Source organism: Ranitomeya imitator, chromosome 2, assembly GCF_032444005.1.
Source record: "Ranitomeya imitator isolate aRanImi1 chromosome 2, aRanImi1.pri, whole genome shotgun sequence".
Taxonomy (NCBI): domain Eukaryota; kingdom Metazoa; phylum Chordata; class Amphibia; order Anura; family Dendrobatidae; genus Ranitomeya; species Ranitomeya imitator.
In genome coordinates this window covers 314,028,942-314,052,978 of record NC_091283.1, presented here as the reverse complement: position 1 = coordinate 314,052,978, position 24,037 = coordinate 314,028,942, and the positions used below count along the sequence as shown (strand labels likewise).

The following is a 24,037-nucleotide window of genomic DNA, read 5'->3' as shown; positions in this document are numbered from 1 at the left end:
CGCACACCACATATATGGCCGTTCTGTGCGCACAGGACCTGTGATGAGGTCACAGAAGGGGAGGAGTCAGGGGTCACATGATCAGGGGCGTCAGTGTATGCAGGACTCTGCTGTGCTGGTTGTCATGGTGCTGGATGAGGGGAAGATTATGTGTGGTGTATACACACACGGCTCTGCTATATCCACACTGTAAACCCCTCCTGACCTCACACATAAACTTCCCCTCATCCAGCACCATGACAACCAGCACAGCAGAGTGCTGCATACGCTGAGGCCCCTGATCATGTGACCCCTGACTCCTCCCCTCCTGTGACCTCATCACAGGTCCTGTGCGCACAGAACGGCCATATATGTGGTGTGCGGCTCTGCAGGTGGAGGGTCCACACCAGAACTGTAGCAGGTAAAGACCCCAATATCCACAGGTTTCCTTCTAATTGGGGGGAAACTATCCCCTCTAATAATCCTCGGACAGTTCTGACAAACACAGTAAAGTGCCCTTTATGGAGGTGACAGAAAGTCTGTTTAGTCCCTTTAGCTTCATAGTATCAGCTCTAATCCAATGGGGAGAGAGTGATTTACCCTGAAGAGTCACAGATTGTGGGGTTGTTATAAAATTTTATATTTAGGGGGTTTGTGTTGTCTCCTTATAAGAATCACAATAGTTTTGTTGCTTTTCCGCTGATAGATACAAACGACCCAACTGTGAAAGACGGGAACCAAGGAAACCTGTATTACTCTCATAGTACGGGGCCTCTACACAGTATTGTTGGGAAACAGTGATGGAGTCAGTGACCGACTCTGGCCAAATCTGTTTCTAGAGCCGTAGTAGAAGATGAAGATGTCGTCCTCATCATGAAGTAGTTATTTCTCCTGTCACGTGTAATGAATATCTCCTGCAGTATTGCTAATGCCGATTCCAGTGTCGGTAAATGAGACGAGAATTATCGTTATGGAAGATGAGTCTATGAGAAACGTATTCAGCTGCCGATTCCGAAGGAGAAAACTGCTTGTTGTCTGTGGCCTAAATATATAGGTTTTATTACTGGATATAGGTTTTATTACTGGATGTAAAGAAGAAAACTAAATACTGTATAATAACAAAAATACCATTGCTGCTTAGGTTCCTGCCAGTCTCTGTATTTTCTGCTCAGACCTAACGAACTTATGATTCTTACAGCCAATCAGTTGCCAAAGCAGTACGTAACATAGCCAGTGATTGGGAGCATGAAGGAGATGTCTTAGTCAGCAATTCAGCTTATGTTCCAGTCCATACAAGACTATAGAATACAACATCTACAAGTTCTATCCCCTTATTATCTACAGGAATTTTATGATGTTAGATTGGATCATCTTCTTCTCATTCAAGTCTCTACAATATCCGACTCGATCCTTTGTGAAGGTCTTCTATAGAAGAGAATTTTCCTGATTTACCCATCAAAGATAGATATGGACAGAGACAAGATGGGGGAGAGGATATTACACCTCACCCTAGAGATCCTCTTCCGGCTTACTGGAGAGGTGAGAGGTTCTGATGACGTCACATTACATCATTCTTATCTATGGGAATAACAGATGGACAGAACTGGAGAGGTGAGGACTCTGGAAATGTCTGAAGTGAGATTTATTAATGTGTCTCTCCATTACCAGGATTACACAGTAGTGAAGAAGACCTCTAGTGAGCGCTGTCAGGACCCTGTGTCTGAGGGATGGGGAAGACCCCTGAGCCCAAACACGGGGCATCCACTTCACCCCCTGATACAAGAGGACATCAATGACCAGAAGATCCTAGAACTCACCTACAAGATGATTGAGCTGCTGACTGGAGAGGTGACACTGCTGGGAATGTTGAGACATTATACAGTAATGCTATGAAGGGATCGGGGGGATGACGGTATCATTGTATGTGTCAGGTTCCTATAAGGTGTCAGGATGTCACCGTCTATTTCTCTATGGAGGAGTGGGAGTATTTAGAAGGACACAAAGATCTGTACAAGGACGTCATGATGAAGGTTCCCCAGCCCCTCAAATCACCAGGTATAGACAGGACTAAATACACAAGGTCTATAATTATCTGTATGTAAAGAATGAATTCAATCCCTGTATGCGTTTCCTCAGATCTATCCAGTAAGAGGACAACACCAGAGAGATGTCCCCGTCCTCTTCTTCCACAGGACTGTAAACAAGAAGATCCCAATATTCCTCAGGATCATCAGGTAGATGGAGAGAAGTTGTCATGAGATCTCCCCTATGATGTGTAGACGGCTGTGAAGGTCTTGTGCTCAGTCTTGTTTTATCCACCAGTATTATATGTTTTTTTTTTATTATCGCTGACAGCACCCATTGAGAGAGGGGATCCGCCCCCAGGAACAGGAAACTTACAGATACAAAGGTGCTGTCCCCCTTGCCTCCTCAGTTGGTTTCCTGTTCCTGCTGGAACCTGCAGAGGAAACGTTACCTGGCCCTGTGCATGCCGCCTGTGCGGTATCTGGGGATCGGCAGGGGCTGTGACACCAGAAGCCATCGTCGGGAGAACCCTGCCTGTCAGACTTCCCCCTCGTCTGATGGTGGATGATGTGATGCCAGGATCCGGGAGAGGCCATCCTGGTTCACGCGGAACGTGGTGCGGTAGGAACAGACTGGCACTCATCCTGTGGAGCGGGATGCGTGCATCGGCTGCCCTGCTCTTCCATTGGGTAGTGCTTCCAGGTTTCGGCCCCCGCATGTGCACTGCCCATTTAGCACTCCTGAACTGAAATTGCTTGGGTTCACTTCCGGGGGTCCGGGGAGGCTTGTTCTGGAGATGGACGGGCTGTAAGTATAAGATCCGGCGGCCTCCTGCTGCCAATGTGTCCCAAAGATGTCCTCTCCAGGAGAATCTGAGGTGCACCACAGGAGGTGGAAGTGCAGCTGCACTGCAATCCCAAGAGCAGCAGTGGGCGTTCCAGAGATGGTGACTCCACTGACAAGAGGGTACGGAGTAAGGCAGCTGAACCTTCTAGAACTCGTGCTGTGGGTGAGTGTTACATGACTCTGCCTACTAAGCTAATTCACCTTCTTTCTGTGTACCTCCCCTTCAGCCTAAGAAAACTAAAAAAGCCAAGCACAAAGAATGTACCTTGTGCTCACAACCCCTTCCTGACATCTATCTTAAATGATTGTGTCAGAGTTGTATCAGCCAGACTTTAGAGGAGGAGTCCTCGGTTCCGCTGATATACGATTAATGATAAGAGAGGAACTTCAGTCCTTAGGAAACATAAGTCCAAAGCAAGGAGTGTTACCCCTGTCTCCAGTTCTGCTTCCGGTAGTGACCAGGCTGGACCCTCTGGTGCTTCTGATTCATCGTCATCTGGTGAAGAAGGGCTATCTTTTTTCCCATAGAGAGTATGGATAACCTGGTGAAATCAGTTAGACTTACCATTGGCCTTTCAAAGGTGAAAGAGGTTAGATCTACGCAGGAAATTATGTTTGCAGGTCTCTCGCAGAAAAAGAGACGTGCTTTCCCAGTTATTGGTGCGGTGAAAGATTTGGTCAGGAAGGAATGGAGCAAGCGGGGGCAGCATGAGGGTTCCTCTCTTCATCTTCCAGGAGGATGTATCACTTTGTCCCTTTGAAGTTGATGACCTGACAGCTTGGTCCAAGGTGGACTCTGCAGTGGCCTCAAGTTCTAGGTATTCTGTCCTGCCTGTAGAAGATTCTGGGGTCTTATCTGACCCTCTAGACCGCAAAGCAGAGACATTACTTAAAAGATCATGGGAGTCCTGCACCAGGGCCTTTAGACCGGCTATATCCAGCACATGTACAGCAAGGTCAGTGCTTGTTTGGGTAGACCAGCTGGAGGAACAGATCAAGAAAGGATTGTCTAGAGATAGGCTTTTGTCCTCTATTCCATTGATCAGGGGAACTAAGAGAACTAAGAGAGAGAAAGAAGGGAATCCCTAACCAGTCTGTTCTGTTCTACAGGAGGGCCTTCAGAAAGTGACAATTCGGTAGAAGGTGGCCTTGTGAAAACCGAGATCGCTGGGAAACAAAGGAGACCGAACAAAAAGGTGCCCATTTTAGCGGATCTTCTTCCAGGAAGAGTAATACATTCCATTGACCCTGACCCTTCTGTGGCTGGCAGGTTAAAATTCTTTTGCCACAGATGGCGGGAGATCTCTTCTAATCCCTGGACCCTGGGCTTAGTAACATCAGGGTTGAAGCTAGAGTTTCTTCGGATCCCCCGGATTCCTTTGTCATGACCTCTCTTAGGGTGTGTGTCCACTTTCCGGATTTACGGCGCTTTGGATGGAGCGGAAACCCGCTCCGCTCAAAGGGCCGCCCCCTTGTGAACGCACGGTGATTCTGGATGTGTTCATTGCACACATCCGGAATCTCCACACCCTATGCATAGGGCCCTGTGATTTACCTTGCGTCACCGGAGCGTCGCCGCAAGGTAAACAGACATGCTGCGTTCTAAAAAGATGTGCTGCATGTCCGTAAATGCAGGGCCGCCAGGTGCATGTTCGCACGCATAGTGGAGACAGGATTTCATAAAATCCCCTCCACTACGCTGTAACATCTGGATGCTGCGGGTTGAACGCTGCGGTTGTATGCAGCGTTCAATCCGCAGCTAATCCGCATGTAAACCGGCCAGTGGACACATACCCTTAGATCTCCAGCACAACAAGAGGCTCTTGAGTTGGAGGTTTTATGTCTATTATCTAAGCATGTCCTGATGGAGGTCCCGGGAGACCAGGAGGGAAGGAGATTCCATGGGTAGTGAAACCGTCCAGGATAGTTACTACGGATGCTAGTGAGCATCATTGAGAACAACATTAGCAATGGTCATTAGTTTCAGAAATTTCCTCCCTCCCCCCCCATTACATACAAGAGCAGCGAATAATGCATGGTATAACCTAAGTTCAGGGTCATCTTCTCTCCACCCAAGGTGTTCATAGTGTCTCAAATGTTCTTATGCCTTTTATCTTAACATAAATGTTTTTTTCCATATTCACAATGGAGTCAGACTGTCTGAGAAATTCCCTCAACATCGGCGGATCTTCATTTATCCAGTATCTGGCAATTATTTTACACGCAATATATAGTAATCTAGCTATTGCCACCTTAAATTTATTATGTACCTGGACCTCCTCCACATATCCCAGAATACACACCACAGGATCCCTCTCAGTCCTACAACCACACGCTCCTCCTATGGCATTAAGCACCGCTGTCCAATATGGGTTCAGATTTGGACACTGCAATAACATATGGAGAATTCCAGCCCCCTCCATTCGGCACCAAGGACACTCAGAAGTCTGTCTCAGACCCGCTCTATAGAGCCGTTCAGGAGTCCTATATACTCTATGGAGTACATATATCTGCCAGAGTCTACCCGGTTCACTCAGCGATAACTGGGGTATATATTCCATAATCACTTCCCATTTATCTTCCTCTTTCCTACCCAATTCCTCCTCCCATTTCCCCTGTGCTCTAATAGGATAATTATTTAAAAAAAGCATGCATTAGATCCTTATAAATGCCAGACACCACCCCTTTTGTTCCCCCCTCTGCGCAGACATAATCAATCAATATATCCTTGTGAATCTCCATATTCATCATCTTGCTCTGCGTAACATAAGCATGCCGAAACTGCCTATATTGAAATCTGCAGACCTTCGGTAGCCCATAATCCTCCTGCACCTTTCCAAAGGGCACCAGTCCCTGCACGTGAACCATGTACTGTATTTCCAGTCTCATCCAATTTTTAAATTCTTCCATTTTAACAAATTCCGGTAGAGTCTCGTTTTGCCATATCTGGGAAAAATTTGTCAAGTGCTCCAAACCCCTAATCTTTTTAATTGCCTCCCAGACTTTATGCATCAGCGCTAAAGTAGGATACACCAAACCCATCTTCCTGAAACTTCCTGCCTCCAACCCCTGAACCAAGGGATCCCTCCCCATCACCTGGACCAAGAGATTCCACACCTTAAATGTGAGGCGACCGGTCCTACATTATATAGACAGAACTCATCCCTGGAGGCAGAGTAGGGCTCTGTTTGTGTCTTTTCAGGGCCACAGGAAGGGTTTTAGAGTCACAAGGATCACTTTATCACATTGGATCAGAGATGCAATCTGTCTGGCCTACTCGGCAAAGGGTGAAGGTCTTCTGGATGGAATAAGGGCACATTCGACACGGTCTATGGCATACTCCTGGGCTGAGAAGGCGGACGTCTTGATTCATCTGATATGTAATGCTGCAACATGGTCTTCATCTACCTTTCACAATCACTATAGACTCGATTTGTCATCATCTTCGGACTTGGTTTTTAGGAGATCTGTCCTCAATACGGTAGTCCCTCCCAGATGATGGTTCTCGGAAAGTCTCTCAGTGGGTGCTGTCGTGGCGAGAATAAAAAAACAGATTACTTACCGGTAATTGTATTTTATGGAGTCCATGACAGCACCCACTCACTTCCCTCTGTTAGTAGCACATATTAGAGATGTGTATGTAATTCACTCCGGGTGATGGTAGTATATATTGAGGCATATGTTTATACATATTGAGTGTTTTTTATGAAGATTTTCTAATGTTTTCTTGGCGGTTCCTCTTATACTCTGTAATCCAACTGAGGAGGGAAGAGGGACCACCCCTTTTTATCTGTAGGCTTCCGGTTCCTGGGGGTATATCCCCTCCCTCAGTGGGTGCTGTCGTGGACTCCATAAAATACAATTACCGGTAAGTAGGATTAGAGCTGATCATAGATGTGAATTCTCCATCTGTCTGTGACTTTTACAATATTTGTTTCAGGGTAAAGATCTGACCCATATTAATACTACAGAGACATATGTGAGGGGTGATGAGCGGTGTAAAGAGAAGATTCCCACATATGACTACCCAGGTGAGTAGTAACCACTAAATGCAGAGAAGTCACAGATTCTTCTAAGTCACCGTCTGTGGCTGCTTTATCGGTGGTGTAGTCTGGCTGTATCACAATCGTGTGATCACCGTTTTTCCTCTAGACCACAACATTCTCCTCCACCCAAAACTCTTCAAATGACTTTGGGCATTAAAAGCCCTTTTCTATAGAACATAGAGCCTGGAGGACCAACCTATACCCTGAAATTAGGAGACGCTGATCGTAACCTGCCCAGATCTGTAAACTACAAAGCCAAATGACAGCGTACGTAGAATGTGCTGACAAGTTAGAAAAACTTTGTAAGGGAAAGCGGAGGGTAATGATGCTGTTGGCTTCCTATAACCCTGATATCTTATCGGATGAATCTCCCTTCTCTCCCTTCTGTGCTGCTGAATGTGCTCATATGGTCCCTACAAGACCAGGTCCAGTTTTTCTGGTCAAGCTTCACTTTTATGATCACCAAGATTAAATGTGCAGTGAGGGCCAAGTGTGAATTTCTGTACTGTAACAACAGAGTATCCCTTTACACTGAATTTTCAATTTCTTTTAAAACCGAATAACTTCAAGGAGGATTGTGATAAACTTCTTAAAACACATTACACCTGGGCCATGATATATCTCTAAGCTGTGCGTGGCTGATGACTGTAATATACAGTACAGACCAAAAGTTTGGACACACCTTCATATTTAAAGATTTTTCTGTATTTTCATGATTATGAAAATTGTGCATTCACACTGAAGGCATCAAAACTGTGAATGAACACATGTGGAATTATATACTTAACAAAAAAGTGTGAAACAACTGAAAAATAAGTTCTTCAAAGTAGCCACCTTTTGCTTTGATGACTGCTTTGCACACTCTTGGCATTCTCTTGATGAGCTTGAAGGGGTAGTCACCGGAAATGGTCTTCCAACAATCTTGAACCAGTTCCCAGAGATGCTTAGCACTTGTTGGCCATTTTGCCTTCACTCTGCGGTCCAGCTCACCCCAAACCATCTCGATTGGGTTCAGGTCTGGTGACTGTGGAGGCCAGGTCATCTGGCGTAGCACCCTATTAGTCTCCTTCTTGGTCAAATAGCCCTTACACAGCCTGGAGGTGTGTTTGGGGTCATTGTCCTCTTGAAAAATACATGATGGTCCAACTAAAGGCAAACCGGATGGAATAGCATGCTACTGCAAGATGCTGTGGTAGCCATGCTGGTTCAGTATGCCTTCAATTTTGAATAAATCCCCAACAGTGTCACCAGAAAAGCACCCCCACACCATCAAACCTCCTCCTCCATGCTTCACGGTGGGAACCAGGCATGTAGTCCATCCGTTCACCTTTTCTGCATCGCTCAAAGACATGGTGGTTGGAACCAAAGATCTCAAATTTGGACTCATCAGACCAAAGCACAGATTTCCACTGGTCTAATGTCCATTCCTTGTGTTCTTTAGCCCAAATAAGTCTCTTCTCCTTGTTGCCTGTCCTTAGCAGTGGTTTCCTAGCAGCTATTTTACCATGAAGGCCTGCTGCACAAAGTCTCCTCTTAACAGTTGTTGTAGAGATGTGTCTGCAGCTAGAACTCCGTGTGGCATTGACCTGGTCTTTAATCTGAGCTGCTGTTAGCCTGTGACTTCTGAGGCTGGTGACTCGGATAAAGTTATCCTCAGAAGCAGAGGTGACTCTTGGTCTTCCTTTCCTGGGGCGGTCCTCATGTGAGCCAGTTTCTTTTTAGTGCTTGATTGTTTTTGCCACTGCACTTGGGGACACTTTCAAAGTTTTCTCAATTTTTCAGACTGACTTACCTTCATTTCTTAAAGTAATGATGGCCACTCGTTTTTCTTTACTTAGCTGCTTTTTTCTTGCCATAATACAAATTCTTACAGTCTATTCAGTAGGACTATCAGCTGTGTATCCGCCAGACTTCTGCACAACACAACTGATGGTCCCAACCCCATTTATAAGGCAAGAAATCCCACTTATTAAACCTGACAGGGCACACCTGTGAAGTGAAAACCATTCCACATGTGTTAATTCATAGTTTTTATGCCTTCAGTGTGAATTTACAATTTTTATATTCATGAAAATACAGAAAAATCTTTAAATGAGGTGTGTCCAAACTTTTGGTCTGTACTGTACATTTATTCACGCCTGCAGGAGATGTCTTGGCATGGCTCGATCCCTGGTTTCATGGATTCACTCCACGTCATAAATTACATTATGTTTTCAATCCTAAGGAATTCAGATTACTGTACAATCTGTCCTGAAATGGGTGTGCTAATAATTTCTCTACTCTTCTGAACAGGACTCATAGTAGCTCCAATGGTTCACCATAAATGAGTGCAACTCTGGTTTAGTGTATGAGCTCTCCCCTGATACATACCCTGTTGTTGGGGATGTATCATAGTTTTTTTTAATTCTATTTCTTTTTTTTTTACCTGTTCATTTGTATGATAGTTTGATTGTGGTGGGATTGCCCTACTTCAGTTATATGAGTTTGTAACTCTGAGATAGTCCTTTGCCCCTTTCCTACAGCGGTCGTAAATGTACACCGATGTGGGTCCGGCGGTTAGCGCACATCTTTCCTGGCAGCTGTTTTGAAAAGCTGACATGTGCAAGGAACAGCTGACATGTGCAAGGAACAAGCCGCGGGTGGATTCGCGATCCACCCTCAGCTATTAACCCGCTAAATGCCGCTGCCAAACGCTGACAGCAGCATTTAACATGCGCTTCTGGCAATCGTGCCACAAATCTGCCCATCGGTGACCCCAATCGTGGGTCACCAATGGGTTGTCATGACAACCAGAGGTCTCCTGTATTCCTCTATGGTTGTCACTGCCGGCTTGCTGTGAGCGCCGCCACGTGGTGGGCGCTCATATCAATTGAGTAATTCTGCTACATCCAGTTCTGATCTGATCATCGCTGGTATGTAGCTGAGCTGATTGCGTTATGGCAGCTTCTAGTCTTCCATGAAGGGTATTGAAGCATGCCAAAAGTTTAAGAAAAAAAAAGTTTTTAAACATATAAAAAAAAATAAAAGTTCAAATCACCCCCCGTTTGCCCTATTTAAAATAAAACAATAAAAAAATCAAACATACACATATTTGGTATCGCAACGTTCAGAATCACCCGATATATCAATATTAAAAAAGAATTAACATGATCGCTAAACAGCGTAGCCAGAAAAAAAGTAGAAACGCCAGAAATAAGTTTTTTTGCTCGCCACGACATTGCATTAAAATGCAATAACTGGCCATCAAAAGATCGTATCTGCACCGAAATGGTATAATTAAAAACGTGTGCAAAAAATCACCCCTCACCCAACCCATGATCACGAAAAAAGGAGAAGCTACGGGTATCGGAAAATGCCGCAATTTATTTTTTTTTAACAAAGTTTGGAATTTTTTTATTCGCCACCTAGATAAAAAAGAACCTAGACATGTTTGGTGTCTATGAATTCATAATAACCTGGAGAATCATAATGGCTGGTCAGTTTTAGTATTTAGTGAACATAGTAAAAAAGCCAAACAATAAACTGTGGGATTGCACTTTTTTGCAATTTCACTGCATTTGGAATTCTTTTCCCTGCTTTCCAGTGCACAATACGTTAAAATTAAGCTCTCGTTCAAAAATACAACTAAACCCACAAAAAAACAATCCCTCACATGGCAACATTTACGAAAAAAATAGTTATGGCTCTGGGAAGAAGGGGAGCAAAAAATTGAAAATGCAAAACCAAAAATACCTGTGGTCGTTAAGGGGTTAAAAAAGGTCTCCATTCCCTTTTCCAAGTGCTTGAGATCTAAATTTATCACACGTCAGTTCTGCACTATTATGCTGTTTGCACACAAAGCTTTTTCGCTGCGTTTTTTTTTTATGTGTGTAAATGCTCCAAAAACGCAATGGAATGCTAAAGCAAGGGAATTCAATGACAATCCTGAAGTGTTCTGCACATTATCAGTAAATTTCTGTCATGTCAATTCTTTTTGCGTTTCTGCAGCATTTTCGACTCATTGACTTCAATTGGGTCAGTCAAATCTGCTGCAAAAACTCAGGTGTAAAAAGGTTTTGCGGATTTGCTGCCAAAAACGCAGCAAATTGTCAGAGGGAAATAATGTCAGAAGGAGGAAGAGTGTGTGGGCGAAGAATATGTGCGCGTGTCTCTGTGTGTGGGTGGAGAATATGTGTGTGTCTCAGTGTGTGGGTGGAGAATATGTGCGTGTGTGTCTGTGTGTGTACTCATGCGACGTGTATACCCAGGTGTCATCTGATGAGACTACTACTGCCATCCGGCAACGCCTTTTGACAGGAGGTAATCGCTCCCGCAGTGTATCACTGAGTCGCCATGAGAGTTCACTGGAGTTAATCAGCTGATCAGCTCCGGTGCTCTCACTTAAGGCATTGCTGCGTGGGAAAGTTCTCACACAGCCATAGTGCGTAAGTGAGAGCATCGGAGCTGAAGAACTCCAGTGAAGTCTCACGGCAGCAGAGTGATACACTGCGGGAATAATTACCTCCTGTCATTGTATCACCGGAGGCCGGGTAGAGCAGTCACATCTCCTGATGTGAATGTTCTACATGTGAGATCACCATGGGACACTCAGTATTAAATGGACTACGGTGGACAGGGTACTACTATATGTTGGCTTATTATTTTTGATTGTTTGCAGGAGACAAGGGAGTTGGAGATTAGGCGTTCAGTAAGTATGGTAAATTTTGATTCAATAAAGGAGTCTGTGATTATTTCAAATAAAGGACGTTATTCTGGGTGTCTTTGCTTTATACAATATCGCTATGGTTAATAATGGATAGGTGTCTTATAGATGCCTCTCCATTACTATCCCGTGGGCTTGATGTCACCTGATAATACAAAGGTGACATCAACTCTAAAAATGTTAACCCCACTTGCCACCGCTACAGGGCAAGTGGGAAGAGCGAGGCTGTGCCAGAATTGGCGCATCTATAAGATGCAACATTTCTGGGGTGGCTGAGAGCTGTTGTTTCTAGCTTGGTGGATGCCAATATCCATGGCCCCTTCCCAGGCTATTAATATCAGCCCACAGCTGTCTGCCTAGCCTTTGCTGGTTCGATTGTATAGGGGAAGCCCATGTAAATTTTTTTCTGGTGTTTCCCTGTAAACTAGCCAGTAAATGCTAAGCAATCAGCTGTGAGCTGATATTAATACTCGTAGCCTGCGAACCTTTGGCTACTGGCTCCTTGCCAGAATATTAACCCCTTAAGCCCCGAGGGTGGTTTGCACGTTAACCCCTTAATCCCATATGACGTACTATCCCGTCCAGGTGACCTGGGACTTAATTCCCATGGACGGGATAGTACGTCATATGCGATCGGCCGCGCTCACGGGGGGAGCGCGGCCGATCGCGGCCGGGTGTCAGCTGCCTATCGCAGCTGACATCCGGCACTATGTGCCAGGAGCGGTCACGGACCGCTCCCGGCACATTAACCCCCGGCACACCGCGATCAAAGATGATCGCGGTGTGCCGGCGGTGCAGGGAAGCATCGCGCAGGGAGGGGGCTCCCTGCGTGCTTCCCTGAGACGATCGGTACACGGTGATGTGCTCACCGTGTACCGAGCGTCTTCTCCCTGCAGTCCCCGGATCCAAAATGGCCGCCGGGCTGCATCCGGGTCCTGCAGGGAGCACTTCCGGGTCAGGATCAGGCTGCAGCTGCAGCTCTAATCCTGCCCGGCTGTATGTTAGATCACCGATCTAACAGAGTGCTGTGCACACTGTCAGATCGGTGATCTGTGATGTCCCCCCCTGGGACAAAGTGAAAAAGTAAAAAAAAAAATTTCCACACTTGTAAAAAAAAAAATAAAAAAAAAATTCCTAAATAAAGCAGAAAAAAAAAAAATATTATTCCCATAAATACATTTCTTTACATAAAAAAAAAACAAAAAAACAATAAAAGTACACATATTTAGTATCGCCGCGTCCGTAACGACCCGACCTATAAAACTGGCCCACTAGTTAACCCCTTCAGTGAACACCGTAAGAAAAAAAAAAAAAAAACGAGCCAAAAAACAACGCTTTATTATCATAACGCTGAACAAAGAGTGGAATAACACGCGATCAAAAAGACGGATATAAATAACCATGTTACCTCTGAAAACGTCATCTTGTCCCGCAAAAAACGAGCCGCCATATAGCATCATAACCAAAAAAATAAAAAAGTTATAGTCCTCTGAATAAAGCGATGCCAAAATAATTATTTTTTCTATAAAATAGCTTTTATCGTATAAAAGCGCCAAAACATAAAAAAAATGATATAAATGAGGTGTCGCTGTAATCGTACTGACCCGAAGAATAAAACTGCTTCATCAATTTTACCAAACGCGGAACGGTATAAACGCCTCCCCCAAAAGAAATTCATGAATAGCTGGTTTTTGGTCATTCTGCCTCACAAAAAAATCGGAATAAAAAGCGATCAAAAACTGTCACGTGTCCGAAAATGTAACCGATAAAAACGTCAACTCGTCCCGCAAAAAACAAGACCTCACATGACTCTGTGGACCAAAATATGGAAAAATTATAGGTCTCAAAATGTGGAGACGCAAAAACTTTTTTGCTATAAAAAGCGTCTTTTAGTGTGTGACGGCTGCCAATCATAAAAATCCGCTAAAAAACTCGCTATAAAAGTAAATCAAACCCCCCTTCATCACCCCCTTAGTTAGGCTAGGTTCACATTGCGTTAATGGGTTAACGCTAACGGACAGCGTTGCACGGCGAAAATGTCACAATTAACGCCGTGCAACGGGTCCGTTAGCACAACCATTGACAGCAATGTGATTTTCAGGTGTAGCGCATCGCTAGAGCGTGCCATTTTCGGCTCGCGCTAGCAAGGTGCCATTCTTTTGTGGCGCGCCTCAGACGCTGCTTGCAGCGTCCGCGGCGCGCCCGAGGTCCGATCCCCGATCTTCCAGAGCGGGGACGTTAACGCGACCACTAAACACGACACCTAAAAAGACATTGTGTTAGCGCAATCCGCTAGTGCTAAACGGATTTCCCTAACGCAATGTGAACCTAGCCTTAGGGAAAAATAATAAAATTAAAAAAAATGTATTTATTTCCATTTTCCGGTTAGGGTTAGGGTTAGGGTTAGGGCTAGGGTTGGGGCTAGGGTTAGGGTTTGGATTACATTTACGGTTGGGATTAGGGTTGGGATTAGAATTAGGGGTGTGTCTGGGTTAGGTGTGTGGTTAGGGTTACAGTTGGGATTAGGGTTAGTGGTGCGTTTGGATTAGGGTTTCATTTATAATTGGGGGGTTTCCACTGTTTAGACACATCAGGGGCTCTCCAAACGCGACATGGCGTCCGATCTCAATTCCAGCCAATTCTGCATTGAAAAAGTAAAACAGTGCTCCTTCACTTCCGAGCTCTCCCGTGCGCCCAAACAGGGGTTTACCCCAACATATGGGGTATCAGCGTACTCGAGACAAATTGGACAACAACTTTTTGGGTCCAAGTTCTCTTGTTATCCTTGGGAAAATAAAAATTTGGGGGGCTAAAAATCATTTTTGTGGGAAAAAAAAGGATTTTTATTTTCACGGCTCTGCGTTGTAAACTGTAGTGAAACACTTGGGGGTTCAAAGTTTTCACAACACATCTAGATAAGTTCCATGGGAGGTCTAGTTTCCAATATGGGGTCACTTGTGGGTGGTTTCTACTGTTTGGGTACATCAGGGGCTCTGCAAATGCAACGTGACGCCTGCAGACCAATCCATCTAAGTCTGCATTCCAAATGGCGCTCCTTCCCTTCCGAGCTCTGCCATGAGCCCAAACAGTGGTTCCCCCCCACATATGGGGTATCAGCGTACTCAGGACAAATTGAACAACAACTTTTGGGGTCCAATTTATTCTGTTACCCTTGTAAAAATACAAAGCTGGGGGCTAAAAAATCATTTTTGTGAAAAAAAAAAGAATTTTTATTTTCACGGGTCTGCGTTATAAACTGTAGTGAAACACTTAGGGGTTCAAAGTTCTCACAACACATCTAGATAAGTTCCATGGGAGGTCTAGTTTCTAATATGGGGTCACTTGTGGGGGGTTTGTACTGTTTGGGTACATCAGGGGCTCTGCAAATGCAACGTGACTCCTGCAGACAAATCCATCTAAGTCTGCATTCCAAATGGCGCTCCTTCCCTTCCGAGCTCTGCCATGCGCCCAAACAGTGGTTCCCCCCCACATATGGGGTATCAGCGTACTCAGGACAAATTGGACAACAACTTTTGGGGTCCAATTTATTATGTTACCCTTGTGAAAATACAAAACTGGGGGCTAAAAAATTTTTGCGAAAAAAAAATAAATTTATTTTAACGGCTCTGCGTTATAAACTGTAGTGAAACACTTGGGGGTTCAAAGCTCTCAAAACACATCTAGATAAGTTCCTTAGAGGGTCTAGTTTCCAAAATGGTGTCACTTGTGGGGGTTTTTAATGTTTAGGCACATCAGGGGCTCTCCAAACCAACATGGCGTCCCATCTTAATTCCAGTCAATTTTGCATTGAAAAGTCAAATGGCGCTCCTTCCCTTCCGAGCTCTGCTATGCACCCAAAAAGTGGTTTACCCCCACATATGGGGTATCGTCGCACTCAGGACAAATTGCACAACAACTTTTGTGGTCTAATTTCTTCTCTTACCCTTGGGAAAATAAAAAATTGGGGGCGAAAAGATCATTTTTGTGAAAAAATAAGATTTTTTATTTTTACGGCTCTGCATTATAAACTTCTGTGAAGCACTTGTTGGGTCAAAGTGCTCACCACACATCTAGATAAGTTCCTTAAGGGGTCTACTTTTCAAAATGGTGTCACTTGTGAGGGGTTCCAATGTTTAGGCACATCAGGGGCTCTCCAAACGCAACATGGCGTCCCATCTCAATTCCAGTCAATTTTGCATTGAAAAGTCAAATGGCGCTCCTTTCCTTCCGAGCTCTGCCATGCGCCCAAACAGTGGTTTACCCCCACATATGGGGTATCGTCGCACTCAGGACAAATTGCACAACAACTTTTGTGGTCTAATTTCTTCTCTTACCCTTGGGAAAATAAAAAATTGGTGGCGAAAAGATTATTTTTGTGAAAAAATATGATTTTTTATTTTTACGGCTCTGCATTATAAACTTCTGTGAAGCACTTGTTGGGTCAAAGTGCTCACCACACCTCTAGATAAGTTCCTTAAGGGGTCTACTTTCCAAAATGGTGTCACTTGTGGGGATTTCAATGTTTAGGCACATCAGGGGCTCTCCAAACGCAACATGGCATCCCATCTCAATTCCAGTCAATTTTGCATTGAAAAGTAAAATGGCGCTCCTTCCCTTCCGAGCTCTGCCATACGCCCAAACAATGGTTTACACCCATATACGGGGTATCAGCGTACTCAGGACAAATTGGCCAACAATTTTTGAGGTTCAATTTCTTCTCTTACTCTTGGGAAAATAAAAAATTGGGGGCGAAAAGATCATTTTTGTGAAAAAATATGATTTTTTATTTTTACGGCTCTGCATTATAAACTTCTGTGAAGCAATTGGTGGGTCAAAGTGGTCACCACACATCTAGATAAGTTCCTTAGGGTGTCTACTTTCCAAAATGGTGTCACTTGTGGGGGGTTTCAATGTTTAGGCACATCAGTGGCTCTCCAAACGCAACATGGTGTCCCATCTCAATTCCTGTCAATTTTGCATTTAAAAGTCAAATGGCGCTCCTTCCCTTCCGAGCTCTGCCATGCGCCCAAACAGTGGTTTACCCCCACATATGGGGTATCAGCGTACTCAGTACAGATTGTACAACAATGTTTGGCATCCATTTTATCCTGTTACCCTTGGTAAAATAAAACAAATTGGAGCTGAAATAAATTTTGTGTGAAAAAAAGTTAAATATTCATTTTTATTTAAACATTCCAAAAATTCCTGTGAAACCCCTGAAGGGTTAATAAACTTCTTGAATGTGGTTTTGAGCACCTTGAGGGGTGCAGTTTTTAGAATGGTGTCACACTTGGGTATTTTCTATCATATAGACCCCTCAAAATGACATCAAATGAGATGTGGTCCCTAAAAAAAAATGGTGTTGTAAAAATGAGAAATTGCTGGTCAACTTTGAACCCTTATAACTCCCTAACAAAAAAAAATTTTGGTTCCAAAATTGTGCTGATGTAAAGGAGACATGTGGGAAATGTTACTTATTAAGTATTTTGCGTGACATATCTCTGTGATTTAAGGGCATAAAAATTTAAAGTTGGAAAATTGCGAAATTTTCAAAATTTTCGCCAAATTTCCGTTTTTTTCACAAATAAACGCAAGTTATATCGAATAAATGTTACTACTAAAATGAAGTACAATATGTCACGAGAAAACAATGTCAGAATCGCCAAGATCCGTTGAAGCGTTCCAGAGTTATAACCTCATAAAGGGACAGTGGTCAGAATTGTAAAAATTGGCCCGGTCATTAACGTGCAAACCACCCTCGGGGCTTAAGGGGTTAATGACCGGGCCAATTTTTACAATTCTGACCACAGTCCCTTTATGAGGTTATAACTCTGGAACGCTTTAACGGATCTTGGCGATTCTGACATTGTTTTCTCGTCACATATTGTACCTCATGGTAGTGGTAAAATTTATTCGATATAACTTGTGTTTATTTGTGAAAAAAATGGAAATTTGGCAAAAATTTTGAAAATGTAGCAATTTTCCAACTTTAAATTTTTATGCCCTTAAATTACAGAGATATGTCAAGCAAAATACTTAATAAGTAACATTTCCCACATGTCTACTTTACATCAGCACAATTTTGGAACCAAAATTTTTTTTTGTTAGGGAGTTATAAGGGTTAACAGTTGACCAGCAATTTCTCATTTTTACAACACCATTTTTTTTTAGGGACCACATCTCATTTGAAGTCATTTTGAGGGGTCTATATGATAGAAAATACCAAGTGTGACACCATTCTAAAAACTGCACCCCTCAAGGTGCTCAAAACCACATTCAAGAAGTTTATTAACCCTTCAGGGGTTTCACGTTGCATTTGCAGAGCCCCTGATGTACCCAAACAGTACAAACCCCCCCACAAGTGACCTCATATTGGAAACTAGACCTCCCAAGGAACTTATCTAGATGTGTTGTGAAAACTTTGAACCCCCAAGTGTTTCACTACAGTTTACAACGCAGAGCCGTGAAAATAAAAAATCCTTTTTTTTCCCACAAAAATGATTTTTAGCCCCCCAAATTTTTATTTTCCCAAGGATAACAAGAGAACTTGGACCCAAAAAGTTGTTGTCCAATTTGTCTCGAGTACGCTGATACCCCATATGTTGGGGTAAACCCCTGTTTGGGCGCACGGGAGAGCTCGGAAGTGAAGGAGCACTGTTTTACTTTTTCAATGCAGAATTGGCTGGAATTGAGATCGGACGCCATGTCGCGTTTGGAGAGCCCCTGATGTGCCTGAACAGTGGAAACTCCCCAATTCTACCTGAAACCCTAATCCCAACTGTAACCCTAACCACACACTTAACCCTGACACACCCCTAATTCTAATCCTAACCCTAATCCCAACCGTAAATGTAATCCTAACCCTAGCCCTAACCCTAATGGGAAAATGGAAATAAATACATTAAAAAAATGTATTTATTTTATTATTTTTCCCTAAGGCTAGGTTCACATTGCGTTAGGGCAATCCGTTTAGCGCTAGCGCAAGCGGATTGCGCTAACGCAATGTCTTTTTAGGTGTCGCGTTTAGTGGTTGCGTTAACGTCCCCGCTCTGGAAGATCGGGGATCGGACCTCGGGCGCGCCTCGGACGCTGCTTGCACAAAAGAATGGCACCTTGCTAGCGCGAGCCGAAAATGGCACGCTCTAGCAATGCGCTACACCCGAAAATCACATTGCTGTCAATGGGTGCGCTAACGGACCCGTTGCACGGCGTTAATTGCAACATTTTCGCCGTGCAATGCTGTCCGTTAGCGTTAACCCATTAACGCAATGTGAACCCAGCCTAACTAAGGGGGTGATGAAGGGGGGTTTGATTTACTTTTATAGCTTTTTTTATATCGGATTTTTATGATTGGCAGCCGTCACACACTAAAAGACGCTTTTTATAGCAAAAAAGTTTTTGTGTCTCCACATTTTGAGACCTATAATTTTTCCATATTTTGGTCCACAGAGTCATGTGAGGTTTTGTTTTTTGCGGGACGAGTTGACGTTTTTATTGGTAACATTTTCGGACACGTGACAGTTTTTGATCGCTTTTTATTCCGATTTTTTTGTGAGGCAGAATGACCAAAAACTAGCTATTCATGAATTTCTTTTGGGGGAGGCGTTTATACCGTTCTACGTTTGGTAAAATTGATAAAGCAGTTTTATTCTTTGGGTCAGTACGATTACAGCGATACATCATTTATATCATTTTTTTATGTTTTGGCGCTTTTATACGATAAAAGCTATTTTATAGCAAAAATAATTATTTTGGCATCGCTTTATTCTGAGGACTATAACTTTTATTTTTTTGGTTATGATGCTATATGGCGGCTCGTTTTTTGCGGGACAAGATGACGTTTTCAGCGGTACCATGGTTATTTATATCCGTCTTTTTGATCGCGTGTTATTCCACTTTTTGTTCGGCGGTATGATAATAAAGCGTTGTTTTTTGGCTCGTTTTTTTTTTTTTTCTTACGCCATTCACTGAAAAGGTTAACAAGTGGGCCAGTTTTATAGGTTGGGTCGTTACAGACGCGGCGATACTAAATATGTGTACTTTTATTGTTTTTTTTTTTTTTAGATAAAGAAATGTATTTATGGGAATCATTTTTTTTTTTTTCTTCTTTATTTAGGAATTTTTTTTTTTTTTTACACGTGTGGAAATTTTTTTTTTTACTCTTCCACTTTTTCCCAGGGGGGGACATCACAGGTCACCGATCTGACAGTGTGCACAGCACTCTGTCAGATCGGTGATCTGACAAACAGCCGGGCAGGATTAGAGCTGCAGCTGCAGCCTGCTCCTGACCCGGAAGTGCTCCCTGCAGGACCCGGATGCAGCCCTGCAGCCATTTTGGATCCGGGGCCTGCAGGGAGAAGACGCTCGGTACACGGTGAGTACATCACCGTGTACCGATCGTCTCAGGGAAGCCCCCTCCCTGCGGATGCTTCCCTGCACCGCCGGCACACCGCGATCATCTTTGATCGCGGTGTGCCGGGGGTTAATGTGCCGGGAGCGGTCCGTGACCGCCCCTGGCACATAGTGCCGGATGTCAGCTGCGATAGGCAGCTGACACCCGGCCGCGATCGGCCGCGCTCCCCCCGTGAGCGCGGCCGATCGCTATGACGTACTATCCCGCCGGTGGGAATTAAGGCCCACCCCACCTCGACGGGATAGTACGTCATATGGGATTAAGGGGTTAATATCAGCTGTCGGCTTTTCCTCTGCTGGTTATGAAAATTATGTGGGAGCCCATGCAATTTTTTTTTAAATATTTTGAAATATAAACAGATATTGCATTTCACGCAGATTTCTGATAATTGATTTTTTTGTTACAGCATTTGTAGGTTAATTATGTTACTGCTCCTACTTAGGCTGGTGTGTGTCTTTATTTAATATTAATGAGGGTATCTGGCTGAAGAGGTTGAACAAGGAAATTACATCACAACTATTATTTTTTTTTTTTAAATATATCTTTATTTAGCTCTTTTTATTCACAAAAATGCATAAAATTCGTGCGTATTGTAAGATGCATTTTTCTGTCAAGAGATGCAGAAACCTTGCAGAAATTTCTGCAAGAAAATACACAACGTTCGCACACAGCCTTATAAATAGTGCTATTTAAAAGTATATTTCTTGTTGAAATTAATGTGATAGCAATATAAACTATCATAAAGGCCAATATTTTCTAAGAGCCACTGAGTCCCATACTCTAATTACCCTGAAGAGGTTTTGCCGTTAGATACTCATTTGTTTTATACTTAAAAAGACTGTTCAGCTTGATTATTTCAGTAGATGTGCTATATAGTCGCAGTTTTGCTAATCATCCTTTAACTTCTTTAACCTCTTTACATATGGACTTACACACAGATACTTGCTTTTCAGTAGTATAAGATGGCAAGAAGAATAGTCAGGTAGTCTGGCTACAACCATGAGGGAAGAGCAAATACAAATTCAAAATACACAAGAGTAGTCAGTAAACAGGCTGGGGTCACAACAGGAAACAAATACACAAGCTGGGTGCGGAGTACAGAGGACTGAACTAGAGGAGAACAAGCCTGTATCTCAAAGCTTTCAGCAATATGCTTCAAGCTTTAGTGGGGTGCGGTGCTTTCAAGTTGGCTGAAGTAGGGTGCAGACTACTCTAGCTGAACACCGTGCACACTCAAACTGCCAGAATGGATGGTACCCCTGCCCGAATGGATGGTATCACAGGTTGCAGGTATCTTAAACTTGGTGGCTCAACAGTCTGAGCCCCCAGAGCTTCTGGTTCAAGTCTTTTCCATTACAAGTGCCACCTACAGAATGAAGCAGACGTCGTAGGAGCTGATCCCAGAGAAGATGGGACACAGCATTTGAAGAAGCCCTAATATGACAAAATGTCAGAAAACCAGAGCAGTAGAAATCCCCATAAATTGACTTCATTTTGGACAGTATAACTTTCTGTGAATTAATCTATAGGAGTAGTGACAATTTTGACTCCACAGCCACTTTCCGGTAATTAGCGCGGAGTGGATGTTGGAGAGTAAAAATTGAAAATATACCATTTTATTACCCAACACATAGTGTCCATATTGTGCTCCAGAAGACACACGCACCTTGAATTAAGTGGGTTCTTTTCGCTTTAGTAATGCCAAGTACATAGATGCTAAATGTGGTTTGGGAACACTGCAAGGCTCAGAAGAGAGGGGGAGATTTAACTTTGGAAGAGTGGATTTTGCTAGATTAATTTATGGAAGCCATGTTGGTTTTCAAGCCACTAATAATGTAGAAACCTCTGTTTTTCCATTGACAGATGATGGACCTGAATGGGGACTTGTTTTTTGTAAGATCAGTAGAACTTTTCATTTGTATTATTTTGTTTACATAACATTGTTTGGTGGCTTTTTATTCCATATTTGGGAGGCAGAATGAACAAACAGTTGAACACCACGCTCCACTAGTTCATGAGATGAGGTTTTCTGTTAGACTGTGAACTGTCATTTTGTTGGTGAATAATTCAAATATTTTACATAAGTTGCCATTTTTAATTATAGTAGAAATGTTAAAAAAATTAATTTGAGGATATTTCATTGAAAAATAATAATTGGTTTTATTCTTAGCAGATTACTGTACCAGGAAACCAGAGGGACAGCTGACATCTTCAATTTTTAAATCAGATGATCTTGAGATCACACAGGATACATTTGAAGTGAATGTTTTTACGCCGGATGTACCATCATCCCTTCACAGCAAAGATCTGTCATCTGATCTTTTGAAACAGGTCCTGTCTTCTGATTCATTACCAACTACTGAGGAAATTCAAAGTCACAAAATAAGCATTAAAAAACAAACTGTTCCTAAATCAAAGAAGCCATTTTCATCTTCCGAATATGGAAATAGCTTTCCCCTTGAAAAGTCTTTTCTTAAACATCAAACAATTCACACAGCAGAGAACAGATTTTCTTGTTCAAAATGTGGGAAATGTTTTAACCAAAAATCAGATTTTGTTATACACCAAAGAACCCATACAGGGGAGAAGCCTTTTTCCTGTTCAGAATATGGGAAATATTTTAACCAGAAATCTAATTTGCTTAAGCACCAGAGAATTCACACAGGGGAGAAGCCTTTTTCATGTTCAGAATGTGGGAAATGTTTTAATCATAAATTTGATTTGCTTAAGCATCAAAGAACTCACACAGGGGAGAAGTCTTTTTCCTGTTCAGAATGTGGGAAATGTTTTAAAAAGAAATCATATCTTGTTGTGCACCAACGAACTCACACAGGGGAGAAGCCTTTTTCCTGTTCAGAATGTGGGAAATGTTTTAACCAGAAATCTAATTTACTTAAGCACCAGAGAATTCACACAGGGGAGAAGCCTTTTTCATGTTCAGAATGTGGGAAATGTTTTAACCATAAATGTGATTTGCTTAGGCACCAAAGAACTCACACAGGGGAGAAGCCTTTTTCCTGTTCAGAATGTGGGAAATGTTTTAACCATAAATTTAATTTGCTTAAGCACCAGAGAATTCACACAGGGGAGGAGCCTTTTTCATGTTCAGAATGTGGGAAATGTTTTAACAATAAATCTAATTTGCTTAAGCACCAAAAAATTCACACAGGGGAGAAGCCTTTTTCCTGTTCAGAATGTGGGAAATGTTTTAACCATAAATCTAATTTGCTTAAGCACCAGAGAATTCACACAGGGGAGGAGCCTTTTTCATGTTCAGAATGTGGGAAATGTTTTAACCATAAATCTAATTTGCTTAAGCACCAAAAAACTCACACAGGGGAGAAGCCTTTTTCCTGTTCAGAATGTGGGAAATGTTTTAACAAGAAATCACATATTGTTATACACCAAAGAACCCACACAGGGAAGAAGCCTTTTTCCTGTTCAGAATGTGGGAAATGTTTTAACAAGAAATCACATATTGTTATACACCAAAGAACCCACACAGGGGAGAAGCCTTTTTCATGTTCAGAATGTGGGAAATGTTTTAAACAGAAATCATATTTTGTTATACACCAGAGAACTCACACAGGGCAGAAACCTTTTTCCTGTTCACAATGTGGGAAATATTTTAACCAGAAAGTGCATCTTAATAACCACCAGAGAATCCACACAGGGGAGAAGCCTTTTTCATGTTCTTAATGTGAGAAATGTTTTAAACGGAAATGGTATTAAATGAGTTGTCATCATGTTTGGCCTTGTTAAAATAAAAAAAAATCATTCACCTTCCGTGCCGGTGCTGTTCCAGTGGTTTCGTCACTCGCATTCCTGGGTCTCATATAAGGTTGTTGCATCACACGAGCCATGTGCCCAATCAGCCCCAGCTTCACTGTCCCCACCCTCAGTCGTATTGAACATGAACAGGAAGCCAGTGCTGTGACTTCTCTTTGACTTCCTCTTATTGTTCGATTTGTCTGAAGGTGAGAACAGTGAAAGGGAACCTGTCAACCCAAAAATCGTATATGAGCT

General features: G+C 42.9%; 1 protein-coding gene across 1 annotated transcript; it reads left to right on the top strand.

Moving 5' to 3' along the window:
- The first annotated feature begins 689 nt into the window (after positions 1-689).
- On the top strand, positions 690-24,014 carry LOC138663425 (oocyte zinc finger protein XlCOF7.1-like). The gene is made up of 6 exons (XM_069749630.1): positions 690-1,518; positions 1,648-1,827; positions 1,911-2,034; positions 2,116-2,213; positions 6,791-6,881; positions 22,185-24,014. The coding sequence occupies exons 1-6, from the start codon at positions 1,447-1,449 to the stop codon at positions 23,708-23,710; spliced, it is 2,091 nt and encodes a 696-aa protein (XP_069605731.1). The 5' UTR covers positions 690-1,446; the 3' UTR covers positions 23,711-24,014.
- The last annotated feature ends 23 nt before the right edge of the window (positions 24,015-24,037 follow it).